Below are 24847 nucleotides of genomic sequence, written 5' to 3'. Positions count from 1 at the left end.
GACGGTGCATTAGGCCCATTAATTAATAAATACAATAGGAAATTATAATATTGTATTACTAATAAAACATTCAAATTATTACCTATTAAAATATATAAGATATTAAAATATAACATATAGAAATTTATTTATTATTTTCTTGTTTATATATTTTGTGCTCTCATAATAAGAATTTTGTTCGAGAACAAAGGCGAACATGGTATATAGGTATGATAAAAATTGTATCTGTGCTTTTTTTAATATGATGTATCTGTATCTATATTTATATTTTGACAATGTATAGGTGTCTTATCTTTATACATTTTTTTTTGACGATGTATTTATATCTTGATCCATTTAGAAAGTATCTTATAGCAACTCTGAAAAGTTGAGACACTATATAAAACTCGATATAATTTATGAAATTGTAATAGATATAGAATATCGATTAGTAATCAATGTAAATATTCCCCTGTGACCGATGACTAAGACCAAATGTCGTCACTAAAAAGGAAATATATCAAAAAAGCATATCACAATGTTGCATTATATGTGATTCTTCTTATAGTTCAGTTCATATTAGGATATATTCATTCGGGTTTGTAATAAATGTGAATTAATTTGAAAAAATATTTTAATAGTATGGTGTTAGTATCAAAAGTTATTTATATAAATTACGTCGTATATTTCTTATGTAGTCCTGATCTGGGCTGAGAGCCAAGGGGAAATCCCCCCTTAGAATTTACCTATACTGGTAATATCATTTTAACCTAATAGAGCCACCCCCCCCCTCTCCTACATTTCCTTCCACCCCCTTCTACTTCAAATGTACATTATATCACTATAAAGAGGAATTTGGAAGAAAAATTAGTAAAGATTAATAACTTTTTATTAAAAATAAAGACTATAATTCCAAATATTTAGATTTTTAAAAAAGTAAAAGCCCAGTTATTTTTATAAAAATAAATAGCCAAAGACTAACGATAAGTGGAACTAATGATCTCCAATTTAATTTATGAAAAGACCCCCACCTGATAGCCTCTCCCTCCAAGAATCATGGCTTTACTAATATGGAAATTTAGTGATATATTTATAAATCAAGTCTTAGCCATAAATGTAGTATATATTAACCCTATAGAATAGAAATACATCGTTTGAATAGACGTTGTCGCATAGAAACTTATTGGAGGATGGAGGCAGCTATATAATTTAAATTACAGTTCACTATCGCCGCTTTTCAAAATAATCTGTTATGAAGGAGGGAAGGAAGGCAAGAAGAGAGGAAAAGGGAAAGGTGATGAAGCGAACTATATATAACATACCAATCATTGTGATCTTAGATACGAAAAATGCAGTATAATTCTTTTGTTTAAGATTTGTTAAAATTTTATACAGCTGTATTGCAAGTCAATAATTAATTATATATAGCTATGTCGTCAGTTCAATATCAATGTAATTTGTTATATAACGTAAAATAATGAAAGTAAGTTCTTGCTGAACGTTTCATTTTGAAAAATCGAAAACATCTCTTAATATTTTTTGGCAGATATAAAAGAAATTTGAAAGCATGAGAAAAATAAATGGCTCAATTTCCAAATATTGCTTATATTTGTATGAAAAATAGTTTACAATATTTTTCAAAAAAAAATCAAACCCGGCCTGGTCCGAAATTTAAATTAATTACACCTAGAATATATTAGTAGATCCATTCCATCCAAGTTCGGGGCTGACTCTAGTCTAACAAGCCCGTGCAGGGCTCTATTATAATTTTTGAATTTAACAATATAAAAAATATAAGATTTTAGAGGGCTATAAATTATTAATTTAGTTGATTAAAACAGATTAAATAAAAAGGTGGTGATATCAAGGCGTTATTTTTTGGTTAAATAAATATTTTTAAAACTCTTCGGAGTGAATGTCATAATGAGGTCTGCAACGGCCAGGTTTTTAGCCCGCCTGCCCCTGACACGGGCGGGTGTAAAAAATATAAGCAATGAGCGAGTAAGTGGAGACGATTAGAATATTTATAAACAATGGGCGATCAAGGGGTGGGGGAGCGCGTGAATTTAATATTTTTCAGGCATGAGCAGAAAGAACTTGTATTTATTTTACAAAATATTTTTTATTTCTGAGCATTGCATATTTTATAAGTTCAAGTGAAAATATACCATAAAATTTACCAAACCAACCATTAAAATAATCTTTAAACATTGAAAGAGTGGTATAAAGAAAACTTAAAAAATGGTTGGTGAATTTAAAAAAAACTATGGGAGAGCGAGCAAGGCGAGCCAAAAAAATTTGAAACAATGGGCGGGGGAGGGGTGTTATTTGTTAATGGTTCTCAATTATTTTTTTTAATTGGCTCTCTAGCATAAATACACATTTTAATGCTTATTTAAATGATTTTACAAATTATTTATATAAAAACAATGTTAAATTTCAAATTATAAAATTGAAATAATTTTATAAGCCAAGTTTAAATCAAATCAACCTACAAAATTGACTTCTTGAAATGAATTATCAAAAAAATAAAATTTAAAATTAATACAATAGTAGTAATATACCAAATTACTAGAGCAAAATAACTAAAATGGGATAATTTTATTTACATTTGTATAACTTCTTCTTTCAAAAAATTATATTTCACATCACACTCACAATGCATTGATTTATCAATAATAAAATTTCGTGTTAAAATTTTATTTTAGTGCATTTTTAATAAAAAAAATTTTTAGTTGTTATTTTAGACATTTTCTGCATCAGGATATCTACCTCCTAATTTTTTGGGTTTTAAGTCTGCGATCATATTAGAAAAGGTAGATAGAATCTGAGAATAGGTGAATTAGCAGCAATTTAAAAATTTTATATAAATGGTGTAAGATTTTTTATAAGTTATAATGAAAGAAGTGTTTGGTGAAACATTTTAAAATCGAATAAAACGAGATTTTTAATAATATTATATTAACTACTCAATCCCATACATCAATTGAATTCGACCAACAAACGATCTAACAGATATTTATAACCGGGCATTAAATTATTCATTAACCTTGAGGAAATAAAGTATGGTAATACAAAAATTTAAACGGAAATTCCCAGCAGCACAAACTTGAAAGATGGATATGAAAGTACTCAGTTTCTTTCTTTCTATGTTAATAAATTTATGCAATTTTTTATTTATTAGTTAGGTTCTATTATACATTTTAATTTCCATTATTGTATGTACGAAATATAAATAATAACATAGCTTGCTTACTTCAAACTCATATATTTCATCAAATATACCGTAATTCAATCATTATAGATATTTTTAAATAGCAGAAGATAGTGGAAACTCGATTTAAAAGATAGAATAAAATATATTAACACAGTTTTAATCATGTAAATATAAATACCATCACATCACATAATATATACATATATTTCTTAAAAAATGGTATTATCTGATTACATTATCCACTAATTAGCATAACTTCCCAATATACTACGTTTTCCCCATCGTTACCTTTCGTTCCGGACGAATTATTTTTCTTTCGGCCTCCTTTTAACCCGGTAGGTTTGGCCAAGCCCATGTGTTTTAAGTCTATAAGGGCCCTCTTAAATTTTTCTCCCAAAATAAGGTCCAATCGATCTTTTTCTAAAGAAATCTCAGTATCATCTTTAAATTTATCGCTACTGGGTAATGTGGAATTCGGGCTTAAGGAACATCGAAAAGCTTCCCACCATTTGTTTAATTCGATTCTTCGAATATAATAGGAAGCAAAACTATTATCTTTGAAGGCCAATTTGTATAACGTATCAAATTCGGACACATCGACATTGATTTCGTTGTCTTCGGCATTAAAAATGGAATCCATTTTGGGTTTAATTATGTCGTTCTGTTTTTCCGAGTTCAATTTGAGACACTGTGTAGCGCAAAAAAAATATCGTAAATGTATCAAATAAAGGAAACCAAATATTAATTATAAAAATGGCAGTAGCGTATTCGCATTTTATTGTTATAATTTTTTTAAAAATTTAACAAAAAATGTATTCAGTGATTTGATATAGCATCATCTACTCACAAGCCTTTTACTTTTTTAAAAAAATGAGTTTTATTTGCTTAATATTATATTAAACAACAATATATTACCTATATTAATATGTAAAAATATACTTTTATTTAAAAAAAATATACAATTTTTATATGGCGCATATTTTCGTAAGGCGAGAGGAGGTTAGGGCAGAATTTAACATTTACTCAAAAGGAAAAAATTTTAATAAATATATTTTAAAAAAAATTCCAAATTTATTTTGTAAAAGATCTTTTATAAATAAGTACTAACTAGTTTACTATTTTAATGCATAAAAAATCTTTAATGATGAAATCACAAATTTTAGTAAAAATAATATATTCAATTCTGGTGATCTTCAAATATTTTGTTTAACCCTGCTTTTGGGTTAGTGTTGTTAAAAAGCCCGATTTGAGTCGATTTTTCAAAACGGCTCGATTAAGATCTTAGCTAAAATAATATTTTATAAGCATCGAGATCTCAAATAGATGTCCAAGCATTTCTGCCAGCTATGTGCAAAATCTTTATGTTTACATATTGTTATTTTGGTTGTAATCTTAATAGGACCGTTTTTTAAAATCGACCTGAATCGGTTTTTAACAACACTATTTTGGGTGATCTGTTTTCATCGTAATTTTTATTAAAGCTACTATTAAAAAGTATCAATTTTTTTGGCGAATATTGTTTATAATGGCATATTATACATATTTTTAAGAATTGGGGGGGGGGGGGGGGTTGCAGAGGCTTAAGATGCTATTCTTTGGACCTCACTTTTTATAAAATATTATATGAAGAACCTGCTTGATTTGAAATATTTTGTCTAGACTATTAGCCATGTCCAACGAAGGGTAGCAATTGAATTCTTGCAATATTCTATCTTCGTCTTTTTTATCGTAATCGAAATAAAATAATTCGTGGAAAACGAATTTTTTCGACGGCGACACCAAAAATTCTTTCAGCAAGTATTTAATGTAACTAACAAGTTTGGATTTTATATCGCCGAGCTGATGAGTATCTGCTTCTTCGTTCTGCTCAAATATAAATGTTAATTTTGGATTATATTAAGGCCGCGCCGATATTGAAATAACTTGGTTAAAATAAAGGGTGTTTATCTCAGAATTGGCACAATAGGCAATACATTTTTTTTAATACATAACGATCTTTGAATGTTAATAGTAAGGATAAGTTATCAGAAGAAAAAATCTTTAAGGAGGAGCCAATATCGGCAAATGAAATCAGCATATTCTAAATCCGATCCCAAACAAATTTTCGATTGTTCAATTTTAGCAGATTCTTATAATAATTTTGTTTTGTAACCAGTTTTAATGTTATAATAATATTCCAAGATGTTTATGTATAAAATATTAGATTCCAATTCTGAGATACGCACATTTAAAAATCAGGTTATTTTAATATCGCTACATCCCATTTAATCCTAAGAGTAAAATATTATAAAAATGTTTAATAAAAGTAAAAGATATATATTTTTTATAAATTACCGATCTCTTTTTATTGCACTATTATAATCCAATCCAATTAAAAAATAAATAAACAAATCATACTTAGAATTACCATAATAAAATAGATTATAATATAACTAAGGTTTTTGATATGTGTTTTTTAAAAAAAATGACCTGACACTGTAAAAATGTATATTCAGCATATATAGAGTAAACTAATCTATCAATGTTTTCAGACTATTTCGTTATGAAACTTTTGTGTATTTTATTTTAATTTATATTAAAAAGGAATATATAAATTAATAGTATTTAAAGTTTACAGCAAAATTATCTAAAATTTATAGGATTTAAATTACTAAATATATGCTGAATACATTTCCGGTATAATGTTTCAAATTTACAGATCTCTTCTTAATATTTATATATAATGGAATAAACTTACCACATACTATTATATATTTAAAATAATAATATACAATAAAAATTAAAAAATTACTTGATTTAAATTGTATAAATTGATTGTTTCGTTAATTTCCCTATAATAAATAAAATTTTAAAAAATTTATAATATTTATTTTATCTAAAATGGTTAAACTTTAACTTCTCCATGACAGGATATAATGGCTTATAGCAAGCATCGCATTTATCAAGATAAATCTGGGTTACTTCAATCGATGGCGCAATAAGGGTGGTAGAAATATTTGGCAATTTAGAAATAAAATCTTTATCCTGTTGCAGAACTTTAATACAAAGCAACACATTTTTGTCCCTTTCGAATGAACCATTCAAAGCCCGCAAATACGATTCAACCAAAGTATCCTCCGTTTTTCCTGAAAAAATTATATAGGTTTTGGAGGGTTAAGATATAAAATAATAAATATTACTTATAAATATTTAGTAGGTATATCAAAAGGCCATTTCTGAGCACACTCCTAGAGCCATTTATTTCCAAAATTTAAATTTATATTCAGCTTTAATTTTTTTAAAAAAGCTGATATCTTAAAAAAAACCTTGGGTAGCCTTATCGAGATAGTGCCTCATGTTCGCCATAAAAAGTTTCAATAAGGTCAGCGCCGGTATTAAACAATTACGGTATTCGAAACAAAGTTGGGCATTGATTCTTAGAAACTGAAGGAGCTTCTCATCCGAGATTAGCAGATCTTTCGTTAAGTCTTTCTTGGCCTCGTAATTGGTTTCTAAGTAGCTTCGGAAGGAGTGGCAATCGCGTCTAATCCGCTCGGCCAACCATTTCTTAGAATGTTTACCCAAATATTTTGTCGAAAGTACACTTTTAAGCTTTGGCGCCGATTCGCTATCACAATTGATAAAAGCTCTGCCGGTGTCGTCCCTAACCCTTAATTTCCGTGGGGTACTTTTAAATATATAATAAAATTTGTATATTTAATGATTTCATATAGTATAGTGTATATAATTCCTTCTTTTTTCTTTCTCATTCTTTCTTTTCTTTATTTCTTTCTATGCATATTTGAGTTCCCAAAATGTTACTTTCCATCATAAAAATAAATAAGGTTCTCATCTCAAGCTAACTATCTTGGAATGGTGATTTTATCGAAGTTTTTTTGTAGTTTATAAAAAATATTACCTAATATAATTGAATAACAAATTGCAAAAATAATAAATTAAACAAAACTTGGGAACTTTATCAGGTGAAAAGGAGTTTATCTTATCGCATACAATATCCTTTTTAGAATGGGAAGAACTGCTTATATATCTGTATATTTCTTGAACAAAACACTCCATTTCAGAGTTGTAATTCATGCTGTCAAACAAATCGAGTTGTGAGTCATCAAGGTTTATAAAACGACGTTTGACAGAAATAATGTAGGTGTATATTTTCCATAAACATTGCAGGGAGGAAGTGTGTTTTTGGAAATAATATTGCTTAAGGGAATCTATGAAATGTGGACCGGGCTTCATTGTGGGTTGTTGATGATCATAATTTTCTTTGCTGCAATCTCTCATGGAGAGATTATGAGGAAAATTAGATGTTGCTGATAAATTTAAATAACTTTTGTGATTTTTTCCATCATTATGATCTGAAATGTTGTAAACATGATAAATAAAATGATCAAAGCAGGTATTTTTGTTGGGGAAATAAAAGGTTTCAGTGTTGAATCGAATATAATGAGCCAATATCTCTGCTTTGTCATTATGGAACCCCGGAATTATTTGATCAAAATTATTGGGATATAGTAAGTCCAGAAAGAGGGAGGATATAAGGTAATTGGAGTCATTATTAACATTAAAGTTAAATAAGTCAGTCATAAAAATTATACCCATTTTAAATTTTTTGGGGCTTAAATTAGGCTCTTCATTATTAGTTTGGGGGTTGACAATGTCGTAAAAATATTTTGGCTTTATGAGGCAATGCAAAAAATCTTTTAATAATTGTGACTGATTACCACTGATTAAGTAGGTGAACTTGAATACAAATATAATATAATGACCATCATTTTTGCCCTGTACCCTATAATAAAAATGTTTATATTATTATATCAAAAGGCTCTAAGGAAAATAACCATTCATAAAATTCAGTCATAAACATTGGTTGTTTAGTGTTGAAATAAAAATTCTTATCTTCCATATAAATGGATTGTGCATATAATTGTTCAAAGAAGTTCTTTAAATTACAACATTTATCAACATTAATATTTATTATGTTTATTTGTCCCTGTGGGGAAATAAAATGAAAAAATATTTAATGTATTATATATATACTGATTCTTTTAAAATAGGTGACAAGTAGTTGTTATCTAGTAAATTGTCCAAACAATTTTGATTTGGAATTAATGCTATTGGGAAATTGTAATGAGAATTTTCTTGACATAAAAGAAAATAGATATAATAGTACTATTAAGATAAGATAAAGATATAAAAGTAATGATATGTATATAATTTTATAATAGATAATGGAAGAACAAATTTTTTTTTAATCTTCAATTATGTAACTTTAATACATAAAAATATCCAAGAATAAATATTAAGATTTAAAATACATCCTAAATTATAAGCACCAATTATATGTTATTTAATTTACTTGATTCAAAAAACTGATCGAAAAACGATGATATTTTACAACATACTGGATTTAAAAGTAGCTTTATTATAGAAGTAAATTGATGTTTATAAGCTAGTCTATATTCAGATTCTTTGTTATAATCTTAAGAAAAATGAAGGTACAATTATAAGTATCGATAAAAAACCTTCATTTTGGTTGTTACAGGCTACATAATAACAACAATTAGGGATATTAGGTTCCTGATCCATTTGCGTTAGCGAAAATTTAAATTTTCAAAATATATAAACATATGATTTTATGATAATACGCTGAATATGTTTTAAGAGCAATTTAATATTTTGAGTTGTACTAACAACTATCGGATGAAATATTAATCTTATTTCAGGCATCATATTTTAGAATAAAAATAACAAAAAATATTGGTTTATAATTATTCGCTGGCTACAAATCATTATCTAAGTATTAGTCTCGAGTAAAGTGTATAAAATTGTTTCAGATATTTTTTTGAGTAAAATGTTCAAGAAATAAATTAAAAAGGTGATTGATAGATATTGAATATTTGAATAATGTTTTTCAATTAAAATCTAATCTATAAAGGATTCAATAATTTATTTCAACCTGTCTTTGTCTCTATAGTAGGTTTAATATTTTCTGAGATGACCATAGGATATTTTTAATAAATTTTTAACCTCATGTTAAATATTAAGATAATGATTGTTTATATAAAAAGGTGAGTGAGGATTTCTTGAAAAATTATTATTTTTCAAATTTTTCTTTTCTATATTCATTAAAAAAAACACTTTCACTTAAAGTAGCCCATTTGTTACTTTTGAAAAAGTAATGAATGACATTGTTCTTCCTCAGAATTGGTAAAGCCTTCAATAACGATGTTACTTACATAGATTTTACTTTACAGAACTAACAAAAAGATTTCTATTTGTGGCAAAAAAGGGTAGAATTATTTTAAACCGTTGTTTAACCCGAATCTAGACCAAATCTATTATCTATTTTTTTCACATTTCCCTATTTATTTATTTATTATTTGTGGAAATAAAAATACGCCAAATTTAGCGTCTGTTTTTTAGTTCATCGAGCATGATTTATTAATATATTTTCAATTTGTTTTACAAAAATATATAACATTTACTACCCCAGATTATTAATCGCTTGAAATTGAAAATACAACTAAAATTTAATAAATTTTATTCAATTTATTAGATTTTATAGAACTAAGAACATTTTGCAGAGTAAAATTTTTTAAAAAAAATAATCGTATTTTTTTTATCTGTTGGTCAAATTTTGTTGTTATATTGTGAAATTTGAATCACAAGCCAAAAATTTTACTTATAAATTATTTTTTATAGTATTTGATTATATTTTGACTATTTATATAATTCATAACAAAAATAAATTTTCATCTTGGCATTTAAAATGATTAGGTCATAGCTTTATATAGTTTCGTTATTCGTTAAATTTGGAAATTTTCTGCACAATCAATATTTTTTCTTATCAATTTCGTTTTGTTTAAGTATTCTAGTCTAGCAATTATTATTTCTTCTTGAGCTTTTTAGAATTTCTTAATTCCTAGCATTCCAGTTTTTATTTTGACCTGTTAAATTTATGCCATAGTATCCAATAATCAAAAAGGTGTTTAATTATTATTTATCATAAAATTTATAAAATGATTAGTTAAAATTTAAAGCATGTTTTAATTGATATATATTTATGCAAAAATCCGATAAAACAATAAAGAAGGACCAGGTAGATATATGCAGATCATTATTCGGACTGGCTCGCAACGGTTGCGGTTGTTAAAATAAATTTGCAATTTATGTAAGTAGGATGTTAAATACGAATCGCATACATTCTTATTTAACTAAATTTAAAAAAATTATTTTGTTGCTAGAATAAATGTTTAGAACTTTACATTATGCTTTTAGCTTTTTTTAAAATTAACCATTTTTTTCAGTACAATATAAGGGACTTTTACCTATGAGTCACCATTTTATTTAACAGCTGATCGAGATTTAAATTAATGAGATCGGGCCGGGCAAGTGATAACATCAATGAAATATAAAGGCTCGACCAATGATTCTAAAAAATATTAATTTTATACTTTCTTCTGATACTTCTTTGTCTATTGATCATCCACGAATTTTTAAAAGGAATTTTAAAAAAGAATATAATTTTTTAAAAAAATAAATCAACAGATGGGGAACATATATAATTCATTTTCAGTAATGATTTTCCCCGGCAGCGGTTGTGCTATATATGTAATTTATACCTAAACACATCATTTATTTATTGTTATCGTCATTTATGTATTGTTATATTCAAAAAAAATTATGTTTTCATATATGTGGCCTAGTCAGCAATGAGCAAGACAATCTCATAGATCTGGGTTAGAATCCATCAACCATATTTTATTTCTGATGCCAACTAGGTAATCCCGTCCTAGGGGAGATGATATATAGAATGAATATCGGAGGTGGTAGCGTGATTCCGCCTAATATTTTAAAAATGGGTCTTATTCTTATTACATTTTAATAAAATTTGATCGTTGTTTAACAAATGGTTTGATGTGTATTATCATTAGCCAAGCCATATATTTTTTCATCCTATTTTGTAATAAATAGAATAAAAGAGATAAAACCCTTAAATTATCAAAGTTATCGCCGAATATTTAAATTGAATGTATAGCAAACAATATTTAAAATATGAGAATAAAGTACATATTTTGATTTAAAAATTTTTTATTTAAAAAAGAAATTCTGGGAACAAGCTTAGCCGGACTTATGTCCTAAAATTATATGTCATACCGAGAGCCGGATCGAGTTAAAGAAAAAATTAGTTTACAGGTCTTTAGAACTAGGATTGATTTATTGATTCATGTTTTTCTAAAATTTACATTTAAAAATAAAATTAAATATTGAAATGTATCTATAGTTTTTTTTTTTTCTTTTTGTATTTAAATAATTTTTTCTTAAATTGATATTTGTTCTTAAGGCCATTCGAAAGTAAATATTATTTTCAAATCTTTTCGATTTAAATATTTTATCGTGCGAGCAAAGAACAAAGTGCAGGTCTACAAATAAGATATAAAATTGTTTCTAAGATTTATTATGCAAATATGTATTTAGAAGTAATTAAGAGAATATTTTTTCTAAAAAAAATATATTTTTTAATTAATTCCGTTTTTATTTTTAATTATTCAATGATATCAAAAGTTTATATCTACATACTCCTAGGCTTGATATGTCTTGCTATCATTGACTTTATCATTGGACTCACTACTCAAAAAGGTTTTTGAAAATTTTTATTTATAACTTATATAATAATATAATTCAAATAATTTGGAGTCAATTTTCTAAAATTTAACAGTTAGTAACACAACTAAGCTAATTACTTCAGTGACTTAAAAAACAGGGATATTTTTTTAAATTGTATTAATTTAAAATTCTAAAAATATATATTTATTTAAATTTTTACACCATAATGAAACTTACAATAGAAGCACTTATTGAGTCAACTTATGGAATAAGAAATTTAAAACTAGACTTATATCATACAGAGGCTGATCGTACTGATATTTATAATTTAATGGTAACATTTATGGCTCCCCTCTTGCAGGTACCTTATTACCCATTCAAAGGTTACGCTTATACATTGCACGAATATGCAAGTGATGGAATCAGCCATGGAAAATTGATTTTAAATAAACAAATCCCATTAAAAGATGTTGATAAGGTTTTCACATTAACCTTACTAACTATTATATATATTCTATTTTTTTTTTGAAATTAGATCAACCAAAAAATTTTTATGAGAGATTTAAAGAAAAGCTTGAAGTATTTCATAAAGGTTCGTCAAATATCGCGATATTGAACTTGAGACAGTTTTCTGCCATGCGCACATTCAAATGTATATAATATTTATTCATTATATTTTATTTACAAAGTATGAAATGTTCTTTATAATAAAAAATCTTTAAATATTCTGCATTCTGACTTTTTTTCAAATAAAAATTTTTTTAAAAAAGGATTTTTTCGAGAATGTTAAAACAAGTTTTTTGATTAAATTTTTGTCTTAAAAATCATAAATTATTTGTGATTATATGCATAAAAAAAAATCTTTCATGATGAAATCACAAAAAGGATTTTTGATTTTCTTAAAACAAAAATTTCTATTTTATGATCTTCAAATATTTTTTGTTCAAAATTTTTAATACTTTTTTTTAACATAAATAAATAAATCGTCTTTATTTTTCCTATTTATCTAAAAAAATATGGTGGCAAAATTTAAAAAATATTTTTATAATTTAAAAGAAAATTAAATCCTATAAGTGTCATGGTTAGACTTAGTGTTGTTAAAAGCGGGTCATTTTTTCGACCTCGACCCGAGTTCAAGCCGAAAAAACGACCTCGACCCAAAATATGGGTCGTTTTTTCGACCTCGACCCGAGTCCAAGCCGAAAAAAACGATCTCGACCCAGTAATTTATTATGATCGTTTAATTTTATTTAAAAGCTTTATTTAAATTTTCAGATTTAATGAGTAATTCATCAGAAATAATGAAAATGTATATAATGAATCTCTAACTTTTATCCAACTGGTTTAATTTTATATATAAGTCTTTGACTAATTAGAAATGCAAATTTATAAAAAAAAGGGGGGGGGGAGATAAATAATCAATCATATATTACAACCGATACAAAAAAATAATCATTAACCCTTGTAGCTTTATTTTTAAGTTAAATTAGCCATGAATTGATCAGGGAAAAGAAATCTATAAATTTCTGAATTGTAAAGAAATATATTTCTCTTTACTTATAATTTGCTTCGGAATTAACTTTGTTACGCAGAATTAACATTCAAAAAATATATTTCACTAAAGTTTTTATTTGAAAGGCATTTTTATGGCTAAATTATTTATAAAAAGGTATCTTTATGAATAAAAAATTTAGAAAAATTAGGTCAGTTTAGTTAGCGCAACAGCTCGATTAGTACTATCACCTTCCAGATATTTGCAGTTAAAATTAGCTCCAAAAGGAGTCATTAAAATAGGATTTTTTAAAAAAATTATTTTAGTAGATAGAGAATCTTTTCTTCTACCTAATGGTGTCTTAAATTTTTTTTTATCTTCATTCGTTTTTTTAAATATAAAATCAAACTTTAAATTTAAAATAAAGCTTGAAGTTGGCCCCATATTTTTGCAATATAATTTTTTCTAAACGGGATCAATGGTATTTATACTTTTTACACTTATTTGTGCCAATAACGTTTTCCAGCCAGAGAATTTTGGCGCCAAAAATAAAAAAATCTTTAATATTAATTTTTTAAAAATTTATTTATTAGGAAATGAAAGAGAACCATTTCTCCCTCCTAATGGTGGTCTAAAATAAATTTTATTTTCATATATTTATTTCACAATATGGTACTGATAGATATGTTTATTTTTTAAGGCATTCACTTTTGTCAGCAAATTATAATATATAAATAAAATCTTTTTGAGAATATATTAATATAATTTAAAATCATTATATTAAGGTGAATATTTATTATTTAACATCATTTTAGGTTTATATCATAATAGAAGGATAAAGGAATATAAAAGATTTTTATGTTATATAATCATAAAATAGATTATTAGCTTAATAATTCAGGTAAAGTTTTTCCAGCTGACCCTTCAAAAAAGAAAAATTTAGTTTCATTTGTTTTATTTTTATTAAAGTGGACATATTCGTTTAATGTAGGACTGTCTAAATTAAATTCTGCAACAGGTACTCCTCTTTCTAAAATTCTAGGTGCAAACATTGCTGCAGGATATACTTGAGATGACGTACCAATTAATAAGCATAAATCACATGTATCTACTTCATTGTAAGCTTTATTTAAGATATTGGTATCCAAATTTTCACCAAACCATACAACATAGGGTCTTAATAATCCATTGCACAGTATATTATTCACACTTTTTTGGCATCTAGGCAAAAGTTGTTCATCAATATCTTGGTCAAAATTTCTTATTATAATCAATATATATATAGTTATAAACAAAACTAATCTTGACATATTTACTATACCCTGTAGTTAAGTTTTTATATAAATAAATCTAACAAAACTTAAATTTATTACTTATATATTAATAAATTACTCATTAGCTTTTAGAACTTCACATATAGGACTATCATAATTTGCAGTTATATCTTTACATATGGTGCACTTGACTTTATATAAAGAACCATGAAGTTCAATTACATTTTTTGACCCTGCTTTATGATGAAGTTCATCAATATTTTGAGTTATAATTGTAAATTTTCTATTATTTGCATGAAATTCCTTTTCTTTAGACGCCAAAGCTAAATGTGCCTTTGATTAAATTAAATTTAATATTACTTAGCAATACTTGATTGGGGAATTTTTTGTTAACAAGTTCACGACGATAATGATAAAATTGCCAAACTAACTTTGGTGATCTTTTAAAGCCTTGAGGAGTGGCCAATTCCTGTAATAAAATATATTGTAATAAAATATATTATAATAAAATTTAGTGATTAAACTTGTGCTGACCACTTTTTCCATATTCCTCCTTCTCCTCTAAAAGTTGGAATACCACTTTCAGCACTTATCCCAGCACCAGTAATCGCAATCAGATGTTTACAAGCTGATAGATATTTTTTGAATTCATTCATTGAAACCGAACACTAAGAAATCGAAATATATGTCGTATTAATATTTGTTACATAGACATAGCCGAGGAGGATTTGCCTGTTCTTGTTGCAAAATATATGTGAAACTATTTCTTTATTTTCATTTATAAATAATATTGTATAAATTATTTCATAAAAAAGGTACAATGAACATTGTATTCAAATCTTCAAAAAATAAAAATAAAATCTTATAGTAAGTCTTTGCCCTTAGTATTGTCCTTCGTATGAGGCTATTTCCTTGCTGACCCATTAAACAAGGTACTTTTTTTGTTCACCCATTAACGATTCGCTGTTTCCTATGAAAATGTGTTCTGCACAATATCTCATTAGGTGGTTTCCCTTGCAAGTCCAACATAGCCTTGTCGTGTTGATATCTATGGTATCCCCACTGTATTTCTATTTTCTCCTTTTGTAGATCTTCCAATACTTCTCCTAATATCGTTAATCTCAACCAATCTCTAGACATGGTAGAACCATCTATGCTCTGTTCTCTATTATCATTATATAACTAAATTTTCTAATATACGATGTCATCTAAAATAAAATTAAATTTGTAAATTATTCTATCCCCTTCCTATCTTTTCTTTCTTCTACTATTCTTTACCTTTCTATACCTGATTTTTATATGCAGCCTGCAATTTTTTAATAAAATTATTTTCTTTTCCAGATCTAAATTTTGAAGCTCCTTTGAATGCTAACAATTGTTTCATTCTTGATAATGAATGCTAATCTGTCATTTTACATGTATAGACACTCTATAATCTTGTTTTTCCTTTTTCTTTTTTTATGGGCACTAACTATGTACTATTGGCCTTAACCATTTATGTAGCTCTTTATCAATTTGTTCTAATCAATGAATGACAATCTTCTAATACCACAAAATTTTGGTTAATAGTTCTCAATTAATCTTATATCAATTTCAAAATCGTTTAACGTTCCTAATTCTTCTTTTTTCTTATATTTTTTTGTGAAATTTCCTTTCAACAATTTCTATCGTTTCATCCCTTTATTTGGTATCTCATTGACAACTCTAGTTATCTCTATTAGATTTGTATTTTTTCAGTGGCGTCGCTAGGAGGGAGGGGGGCAGGGGCTCGAGCCCCCTAAAAAATTTGAATAGCATCCTGAAGCAAAAAAAATATTTTTAATGGCTCCTTAATATCCCCTTGAACTAAAAATAAATTTTTTTGATTGCCCACTGAATGATTTCTTTTATAATTCAATTAAGTAATATATAGATAAATTTTATTATTTAGAAAATAAGACTATTTAAATTTTTATTAAATTTTTTTTTTTTTAAATTTACAATTAATTAATATAAATACTAATTTCATAATAAACTTTATTCGGTAAAAAAGTTAAAACATGAACATGAACATTTATATACACTATTGAATTAAAAATATATATTAAAAACAAAAAAATCAATACAAAAAACATATAATTAAAAGAAGGGAAATTATATTATTTTAATTATTAGATTAGATTAATACATATAAATTATATTTTCACTATGTCAGCTTGCAATCAAATTCTGTATTAAAAATATAATATCAACTCACTAAATATTAATTTAGCTTTAACAGTTGAAGTTTAAATGACTTTTATTATTTAAATTATTATTTAACCCTAATTAAATATATATAATCATATATTATTTGAAAATTAACAAATTTAATATTGTAATTAGCCGAGTTCATCATTGATCAATAAAAATATTTCCAAGGTCGTAGGTATATAGTTTATAATCCTCTACAATATACAGTTGTCTATAAAATATTAGATATAATGCCACTTTTATAGATGTATTTGACAGTTATATAATATATTACAGTTAATATTATAATAAATTTTACTAATAAATGGTTTTGATAATAAATATAATAACAAATTGCATTCAAGTATTTAACGCCATCTATTTAATTATAAATTATTTTAAAAATTAAACATTTTATTATTCATCCTGCAATAGATGTAATAAATTTGATATCTTTTCTCCTTTTTTTTACATGTTTTTAGGAAAGCTATTTTTTTCTTTTTCGAAAAACAGTCTTTAGTTAAATTTTTAATACAAGTATTTTGATATTATCACAAACTACTATTATTTTAAGATATAATATATCAAGGTGGTGCGATAATATGTAAAATCTTAATTGTTTCATCATATCATTCTGGTCCTTATTTTATAGTTAGAAAACGTTTCATTTCTAATATGGCATTGCCGTATAAATAACTCCAGGCTTCAATATATTTGCATAATTATTTCTTCCAATTTAGTGTTTTTATTTTATCCAACATAATAAATTCTGATATTAGTTTACATCATGAGTGTCATGGCTATTACTGCAAATTAACCAGCATCTATTATTTGTGTTGCTATGTAATTTAAGATTATTACTATGCGGCTGAGAGCATATAATTTTATATTTTAGATAAACAATATTGGTCAACTTATATATCATTTAAAATGCAAGATAATCTTTTAGAAACTTAATATCTCACAATAATTTTCCTGATTGCTTATCTAGCTTCCATCATGTCTTCTAAGAGGAAGCTCTAACCACCATATAGTTTTATGATTTAGATTGGTCTTTTATACTCTTCAGAAATTGTTGATTGGGTTTAGGCCAATAAATTTTCCTTATTAGTCCATTCTATAAAACATTGTCTAAAATGGTAACAGAGAGCTATACTATTTTAATAACCCTTTGTCAATGTAAGTTGCTAAGACTTATATTATTGCATTATGTCGTTTTTTATAGGCAAGTTTATTTTGTATGCATAATATAATAAATGACAAAATATGAAAATCAGAATAATTGTTCAGAGTTAGCAAATTTTAAAAACGTATAATATATTCATATAAAACCCGGCCGAAGTCAGGGCTAAAGGGGGCCGAAGACCCGCAAATTGGGAAATATGGGGGCAAAGCCCCCCATAAAAATTTTTCTAGTTGAGCCCCCTGAGATTGTGAAGGCTAGCGACGCCCCTGATTTTTTTCTTTCTTCTCTTCTGCTTTTTTCTATATCTTAATATCTAGTGTTCGATTTAGGAGTTTATCGAGAAATATCAATTGCTTAACTTCTTAATTAGGTAGAAAAACCTTTCTTTAATGTAACTCAAACCTAAAATTGGGTCTATCTTTAAGGTCGTAATTCACAAAATTATCTCCTTATTAATATCTTTCAATTTCATCACCTAAAAACCTATAATTTTAACAAACTATTATCTAATTGCTTAGCTCTTATTCTTCTAGTTAAGATCCTTTCCTTGCCAATTTTTATTAAAATCCTATAAGCTTATCCAACAAATCCATGCTCCCGTATCTAATAAAAAAAACTAATTTCCTCTATTTTTATCCTGGGATTTTTAATTTATAATATCTCCTATAATTCTACTCTATGTATCAATTTAATCTTCAATAATCCTTTATCTATTTTTTAACAATAACTTTACATTTTTCTTGTTGATTCTCATCATTTATACAAATTACAGACATACAAAATTAAAATTTATTATTTTTACAATTAATTCTCTTAGTCATTAGTTATTTCTCTTGTAAATGACCCACAATCCAAATTTTGTATTATCAATATTATTTCTACAATTCATAGTCACATGTATATCTCGGACACACTTCACACATTTTAAATCTTTTGTCATTTCACATTGTCGTGAAATCCTGATTGACCGCATGTGAGACATGATATCTGTCTCACAAACATTGTTCATTATATTTACTTCTTTAACTATGTCATAAATGAGTGACATATTTGATAATATTTATTGTGTGAACATTAATAAATAAATTGTGCCGGTTCATTATTAGACCGTATTTTAATATTTTGTTTTATTTTATTTTTAGATATAAAAATTAAGTTTTGTTGAATCATAATGAAATTGTATTTTATGCGCTTCCCTATAAAAGGGAAGCGAAATATTATAAAATTATTATTATTAACTATTTTATTTTTGTTTTTAATATATTTTTTTTTTTGGTTGTAATAGTATATATAAATTTTGAAATAAAATTATTCATTTTTTTTGTGTGGGAAATTCAATAAAATTATTATACTCGGAGTTTTGCTTTCTATTCGGACTTATACGGCACAACGTAATAGTTGGTGCCGTGACCAAAAAACTAAAGTAAAAACAATTATTTTTATAAATTATTTTTGGGAAAATATTTTTGTGGGGCGTTGTGGTGGATAAGACCGTCAATTTGAAGAACCGTCAAGAACAAGTACCGTCAAGAGCAAGTACCGTCAAGAGCAAGTACCGTCAAGAACAAGTACCGTCAAGGATAAGTACCGTGTGTAATAAGGGACCGTTTGGGTTAAAAGACCGTCAAGAACAAGTACCGTCAAAAGAGGTGACCGTCAAGTGAAAATTTTCAAAAGACGTAAATTACACGGAAGTGCTGCCAAAATTTTTGGTTATATAAATCTATTAGAAGAAAGTCCGAAAATTTACTAAAAAATTAGGGTACACGGAAGTGCTGCCCAAATTTTTGCCTATATAAATCTATTAGACGAAAATCGAAAATTTACTAAAAAGGTAGAGTACACGGAAGTGCTGCCCAAATTTTTGCCTATATAAATCTATTAGACGAAAATCGAAAATTTACTAAAAAGGTAGAGTACACGGAAGTGCTGCCCAAATTTTTGTCTATATAAATCTATTAGAAGAAATTCCAAAAAAGTTTATTAGAAAGCAAGTTACACGAAAGTGCTGCCGATTTTTTTTTTCAAAAGACGTCAATACACGTAAGAGATTAAAGATTAGCGGAAGGTATTGATTTTTTTTTTGAAATTGATAAATGTATATGTGTATTATTGGAGTTTTTACCTTATTGATTTTATCTTATTGTCTGACATTACAAGTAGTTAAGATATTTTTGGTGAAATTAATTATTAATTTTTTGTGAATATTTTATAAAATTTAGTGTTGTTAGAGAAATAAATTAGGAAAAATTGAAATACGTAAATATTTTAATGAAGGGTTTTAAAATTACAAAATATGTGGAGTTGCAATATAATGTATTGGGAGCGGTGGTAGTGTTGATGATATGGTTGTGTAGTTTATATTTTGGAAGGAGAATGCGAAGAGAAAGGAGTATTAGGATTCGTGGGCAATCGTTGTTGGTAGAGGGGCATAATGGAGAGGATGATAGGTTGGGGAGAGTGACGTGGTTACCGGTTCAAGAAATAATGAAGGGTTGGGTCAATAATGAAGAAATTGACCGGTTAAAGAACGAGAGGATAGATGACAGACATTTGGATGTATACCGTGGACGTCAAGATATGCCAAGGCCGTTCAACAGTGGGGGACAGAGAGGTCGGAATGGTAGATGTTATAAATGTGGGGAGATGGGTCATATTGCGGTGAATTGTAGAGATGTCAAATGTTTTGCGTGTGGGGAGATGGGACATATTTCGACATATTGTCCGGGCAGAGCAGAGAGAATACGTTGCACGGGTTGTGGAAGATTTGGACATGTGTTAAAGGATTGCCGAGTGGGAAAGGTGGAAACAAGGGCAGGTTTTCCACAGAGAGGAGAGTCGTCGGGGGTCGTGAATATGAGGAGTATGACGGAGATAGCTGGAAAAGAAGGAAAGGATATTGGAGAGGAGATGACGTGTTTCAAGTGCCGAAAAAGGGGACATTGGGCCAGAGATTGTAATAAAGATTGACTATATGATGGGAAGGAGAGTAAAATAATGACCGTGGCGTTAGGAGGAGGCAAGAAAGAGTTGAGAGTTAAAATGTTGCAGCAGGAGGTTCAACGGGAGTTAATGTATCTGCCGAGTCCAAGGGTATGGTTCGATATCAACGGGAAGATGGTATCTATGTTATTTGATACTGGAGCAGCTATTTCGGTGATGGGATATGAGGATTTTAAAAGACTTTGGCCGGGTAGTAATATAATTAGAGACGTTATGCAAGTAAGGCAGTTTGATGGATCGGAGATGGAGATGATGGGAAGAGTGCATATTGGGGAGGTAGGAAGAGAAGGATGTAAAATGTTGGACTTATGGATAATTAACCGAGACGTTGAGCCGGTGATGGGATGGGATTGGATTACAAATGTAGGGCCGAGGTATGGATTCTGGGGAGTATTTGCCCGATGGGGAGTATTTGTGGCGATCGAAGAAGATATTCGGGAAGACTTGATAAATATGGTCCGAGTGAATGAAGAGAAGAGAATGTCGAGAGGAAATTTGGAATGGATGGAGGGCCTAGATAATATTGAAGTAGACGATGGAAGATCCATGTTTTGGGGGGAAAGCGAAGAGAATGCGAGAGAATATATGTTGGGGAGAGGTCCGATTTATGTAGATGGAGAAATAGGAAATGTCCAAGACAGTAGATATGGAGTATTGAGGCCGCTGGTTAGTGAGAAGAAGGGAGAGAATTTTGTAGAACAAGGAGTTGCGAAAAATTTGTGGGGGTGTGGAGAGGGAATAAAGGAGGTCCAAAAGGAGGTGGAGAAGTTAGTGGAGAGGTATGGAGAAATATTTGAGGAAGAGTTGGGTTGTTTGAAGGGTTATGAGGTGGAGATTCGGATGAAGGAGGGAAGTGTGCCGAAGTATTGTGCTGTACGTCGTGTACCTTTTGAATGGAGGCGGGAGGTAGAGCAAGAGTTGGATAGATGGGTAAAGGAAGATATTGTATGTCCGGTCGAATATAGCGAGTGGGCGACACCTTTAGTACCGGTGAAAAAGGCTAATGGGAAGTTGAGATTATGTGCAGATTTCCGAGTAACATTGAATCCGTGGGTAGTTGAAGTAAAATATCCGTTACCGAGGATAGAGGAGATATTGGCGAATTTGAAGGGGAGTTTATATTTTTCGAAGGTGGATTTTTCTAATGCGTATTTGCAGTTGAAGGTAAGGAAGGAGATGCAGAAGTTGCTGACCATAACTACGCCCAAGGGACTATTTGCGTTTAAGAGATTGCCGTTTGGGTTGAGTGTTTCGGCACCCATATTTCAGAGGACAATGGCGGCCGTTTTTCAGGGTTTGGAGGGAGTGTTTTACTATATGGACGATGTCTTGATAACAGGTATTACGCAGGAGGAGCATAATAGGAGGCTGGAGGAGGTATTTTGGAGAATCAAGGAGAAGGGATTGCGTGCTAGTAGAGAGAAAAGTGTGTTTGGAGTAATGGAGGTTGTTTATTTGGGTCATCGGATTAATGGAGTAGAGGTTAGACCTTTGGATAAGAATATGGTGGGTATTGCAAACATGTTGAGGCCGAAATGCAAGTCGGAAATACAGTCTTTTCTGGGAATGGTTAACTATTATCACAGGTTTGTAGAGAATTTTGCGGAGATAGCGGCACCTTTGTACCAGTTGTTGAAAAAGGGAGAGAGATTTGATTGGGGAGATGAACAGGAGGAGGCGTTTGAGGAGTTGAAGTGCCGGATTGGAAAAGAGCCCGTCTTAGTGTGTTTTAATAATGAACTGGAGGTGATATTGGCGGTAGATGCGTCTCAAAGGGGAGTAGGAGGAGCGTTATTGCATCGTATAGAAGAGCTGGAGAGACCGGTGTTATTTTTTTCTAGAATTTTTAGAGCCGCGGAGACGAGATATTCGGTAATTGAGCAAGAGGCATTAGCTGTAATTTTCGGATTGACAAAGTGTCGGGAGTATTTGATTGGGCGTCGTTTTGTAGTCTATACGGATCATAAGCCGTTGATTCATTTATTCCGGAAGGATAACAAGGAGTTGATGATGTCGCCGAGGTTGCAGAGGTGGTTATTGATGGTGGGTAGTTTTGACATGGAGATGAGATATCGTAGAGGCCGAGAAAATTATTTGCCGGACATAATGTCGAGATGCGGAGCAGGGGAGGATGTGGAAGAAGGTAATACAGAGGAGATGTGTAAGAAGGAGGTAGCGATGGTCATGGTGGTATCGAGAATGTTGAAGGGAGGTCCGGTAACGTGGGAGAAGATTCGGAAAGAGACGCAAAAAGATAGGGATTTGAGTCGAATAAAAGAATGTATAATGGGCCGGAAGCCGTGGAAAGAAGGAGATAGAGCTTATAAAAATGTTGGAGGAGAATTGACGGTGATGGACGAATGTGTAGTCCGGGGAAATAGGGCAGTGATACCTGGGAAGTTGAGAGGAATGGTGTTAACAATGTTGCATGCAGGTCATCAGGGAATGGAGCGTATGAAACAATGGGGACGAGAATATGTATGGTGGCCGAGGATGAATGTGGAGATTGAGGAACTAGCAAGACAATGTGTAGTATGCAATACTTGGGCCAGGATGCCAGCAAGAGATAGAGAAGGGACTTGGCCGAAAACAACTGAGCCATGGGAGAGGGTTCATGTCGATTTCTTCGAGTACGAAAAAAAGGATTATTTTCTAGTGGTTGATGCATTTTCTAAATGGGTGGAGTTTGAAGTTGTAAGAGGGTTGACAACGCAAGTAGTGGTCAGAAAATTGAAGAATTTGTGGGCAAAGTTTGGAGTGGCTAAATCAATCGTGTCCGACGGTGGACCAGCGTTTAGTAGTGCAGAGTTTGCGAAATTTTGCAAAGAAAATAGGATACGGCATATTTTATCTCCTCCATACCACCCAAGCTCCAATGGGCAGGCAGAGCGGATGGTGGGGTTGGTGAAAGATTGGTTACGAAAGGCAAAGTATGGGAAAGGAGAAGTATGGACGTCGGTGATGTATTATAATAATAGTAGGAGGGGAGAGGATTTGTCTCCAGCAGAGAAGTTTTTAGGGCGCAGAACGAGGATTGGGTTAGATGCTCTGAGGCCAGAGTCTGAGGGTCCGAGGAGAGAACGGGAGGAGGAGGGACCAGCAAAGTTTATGGTGGGACAGTCGGTGTGGGCGAGGGTATATGGTGAAAAGGAGAAATGGCGAGCCGGAGTTGTGATGGAAAAGGTGGGAAAAAAGTTAAGTCGGGTCCGTTTTCAGGATGGTAAGGTTGGTGTGAGACATGAAGATCAGATACGCAGAGGAACGGAAGCGGGGCGAAAGTGACAGGGGCAAGAGGTCAACGAGAGGTCCGAAGTTAAAAAAATATATATAGGTCAAGGTCACGGGGGTGGTGTAGGTGGTCGTTCCGGAAGGCGGAAGGGAAAGGGGAAGTATGATATAAAGAGGGGTATATATATATATAAGGTGGGAATATAAGTCAAAGTATGATCGAGTCAAATTGTAAAGAAAAATTATAATGTATCAGAGTAAAATAGTAAAAGGAAAATTGTTTTTTTTGAATTGTTTTTTTTTTTTGTGAAATTTGGTGGAGCTGAAATAAATATTAGAGAAATGTTTAAAAAAATGTTGAATTAAATAAATTAAGGAGAAATAAAATTATTAAAAAAAAATATATTTTTTGGAAGTTTAGGTTAAATAAAATAATGTAAAGGGAAAAGGGTTTTGAAAGTGTATATTAAGTAAAATAAATTTTCGAAATATATTTGGTGGAATAAACCGGTAACGAAGAAGGAATAAGCGGCGGAATAATATTGAAGCGAAAATAGTTGAAGGTTCTTGTGGTAAACGGAGGGGCGGAGGCAGGAATAGAATGGGTATGAATAATGGGAATAGGTGGATGGGATGATGTAATAAAGAGAAGT

At 29.4% G+C, this 24847-nt stretch overlaps 3 protein-coding genes across 3 annotated transcripts; 1 reads left to right on the top strand and 2 right to left on the bottom strand.

The window, feature by feature from the left end:
* Positions 1-3351: 3351 nt before the first annotated feature.
* On the bottom strand, positions 3352-8141 carry LOC135924575 (uncharacterized). The gene is made up of 7 exons (XM_065459647.1): positions 8032-8141; positions 7143-7979; positions 6502-6863; positions 6087-6321; positions 5988-6027; positions 4829-5059; positions 3352-3884 (listed from the first exon to the last, which is right to left on the bottom strand). The coding sequence occupies exons 1-7, from the start codon at positions 8094-8096 to the stop codon at positions 3432-3434; spliced, it is 2223 nt and encodes a 740-aa protein (XP_065315719.1). The 5' UTR covers positions 8097-8141; the 3' UTR covers positions 3352-3431.
* Positions 8142-14005: 5864 nt separating this feature from the next.
* On the bottom strand, positions 14006-15222 carry LOC135923632 (NAD-dependent protein deacylase sirtuin-5, mitochondrial-like). The gene is made up of 4 exons (XM_065458488.1): positions 15091-15222; positions 14937-15035; positions 14685-14899; positions 14006-14552 (listed from the first exon to the last, which is right to left on the bottom strand). Exons 1-4 carry the CDS (start codon positions 15220-15222, stop codon positions 14177-14179), a joined length of 822 nt encoding a protein of 273 aa, XP_065314560.1. The 3' UTR covers positions 14006-14176.
* A 5117-nt stretch (positions 15223-20339) lies between these two features.
* On the top strand, positions 20340-20933 carry LOC135924071 (DNA-binding protein HEXBP-like). The gene has a single exon (XM_065459119.1). It carries the CDS (start codon positions 20340-20342, stop codon positions 20931-20933), a length of 594 nt encoding a protein of 197 aa, XP_065315191.1.
* The last annotated feature ends 3914 nt before the right edge of the window (positions 20934-24847 follow it).

Source organism: Gordionus sp. m RMFG-2023, chromosome 2 (genome assembly GCF_954871325.1).
Source record: "Gordionus sp. m RMFG-2023 chromosome 2, tfGorSpeb1-WG-v2, whole genome shotgun sequence".
Lineage (NCBI taxonomy): Eukaryota > Metazoa > Nematomorpha > Gordioida > Chordodea > Parachordodidae > Gordionus > Gordionus sp. m RMFG-2023.
The sequence above is the reverse complement of the archived record's forward strand: the minus strand, read 5'-3'. Positions and strand labels throughout refer to the sequence as shown.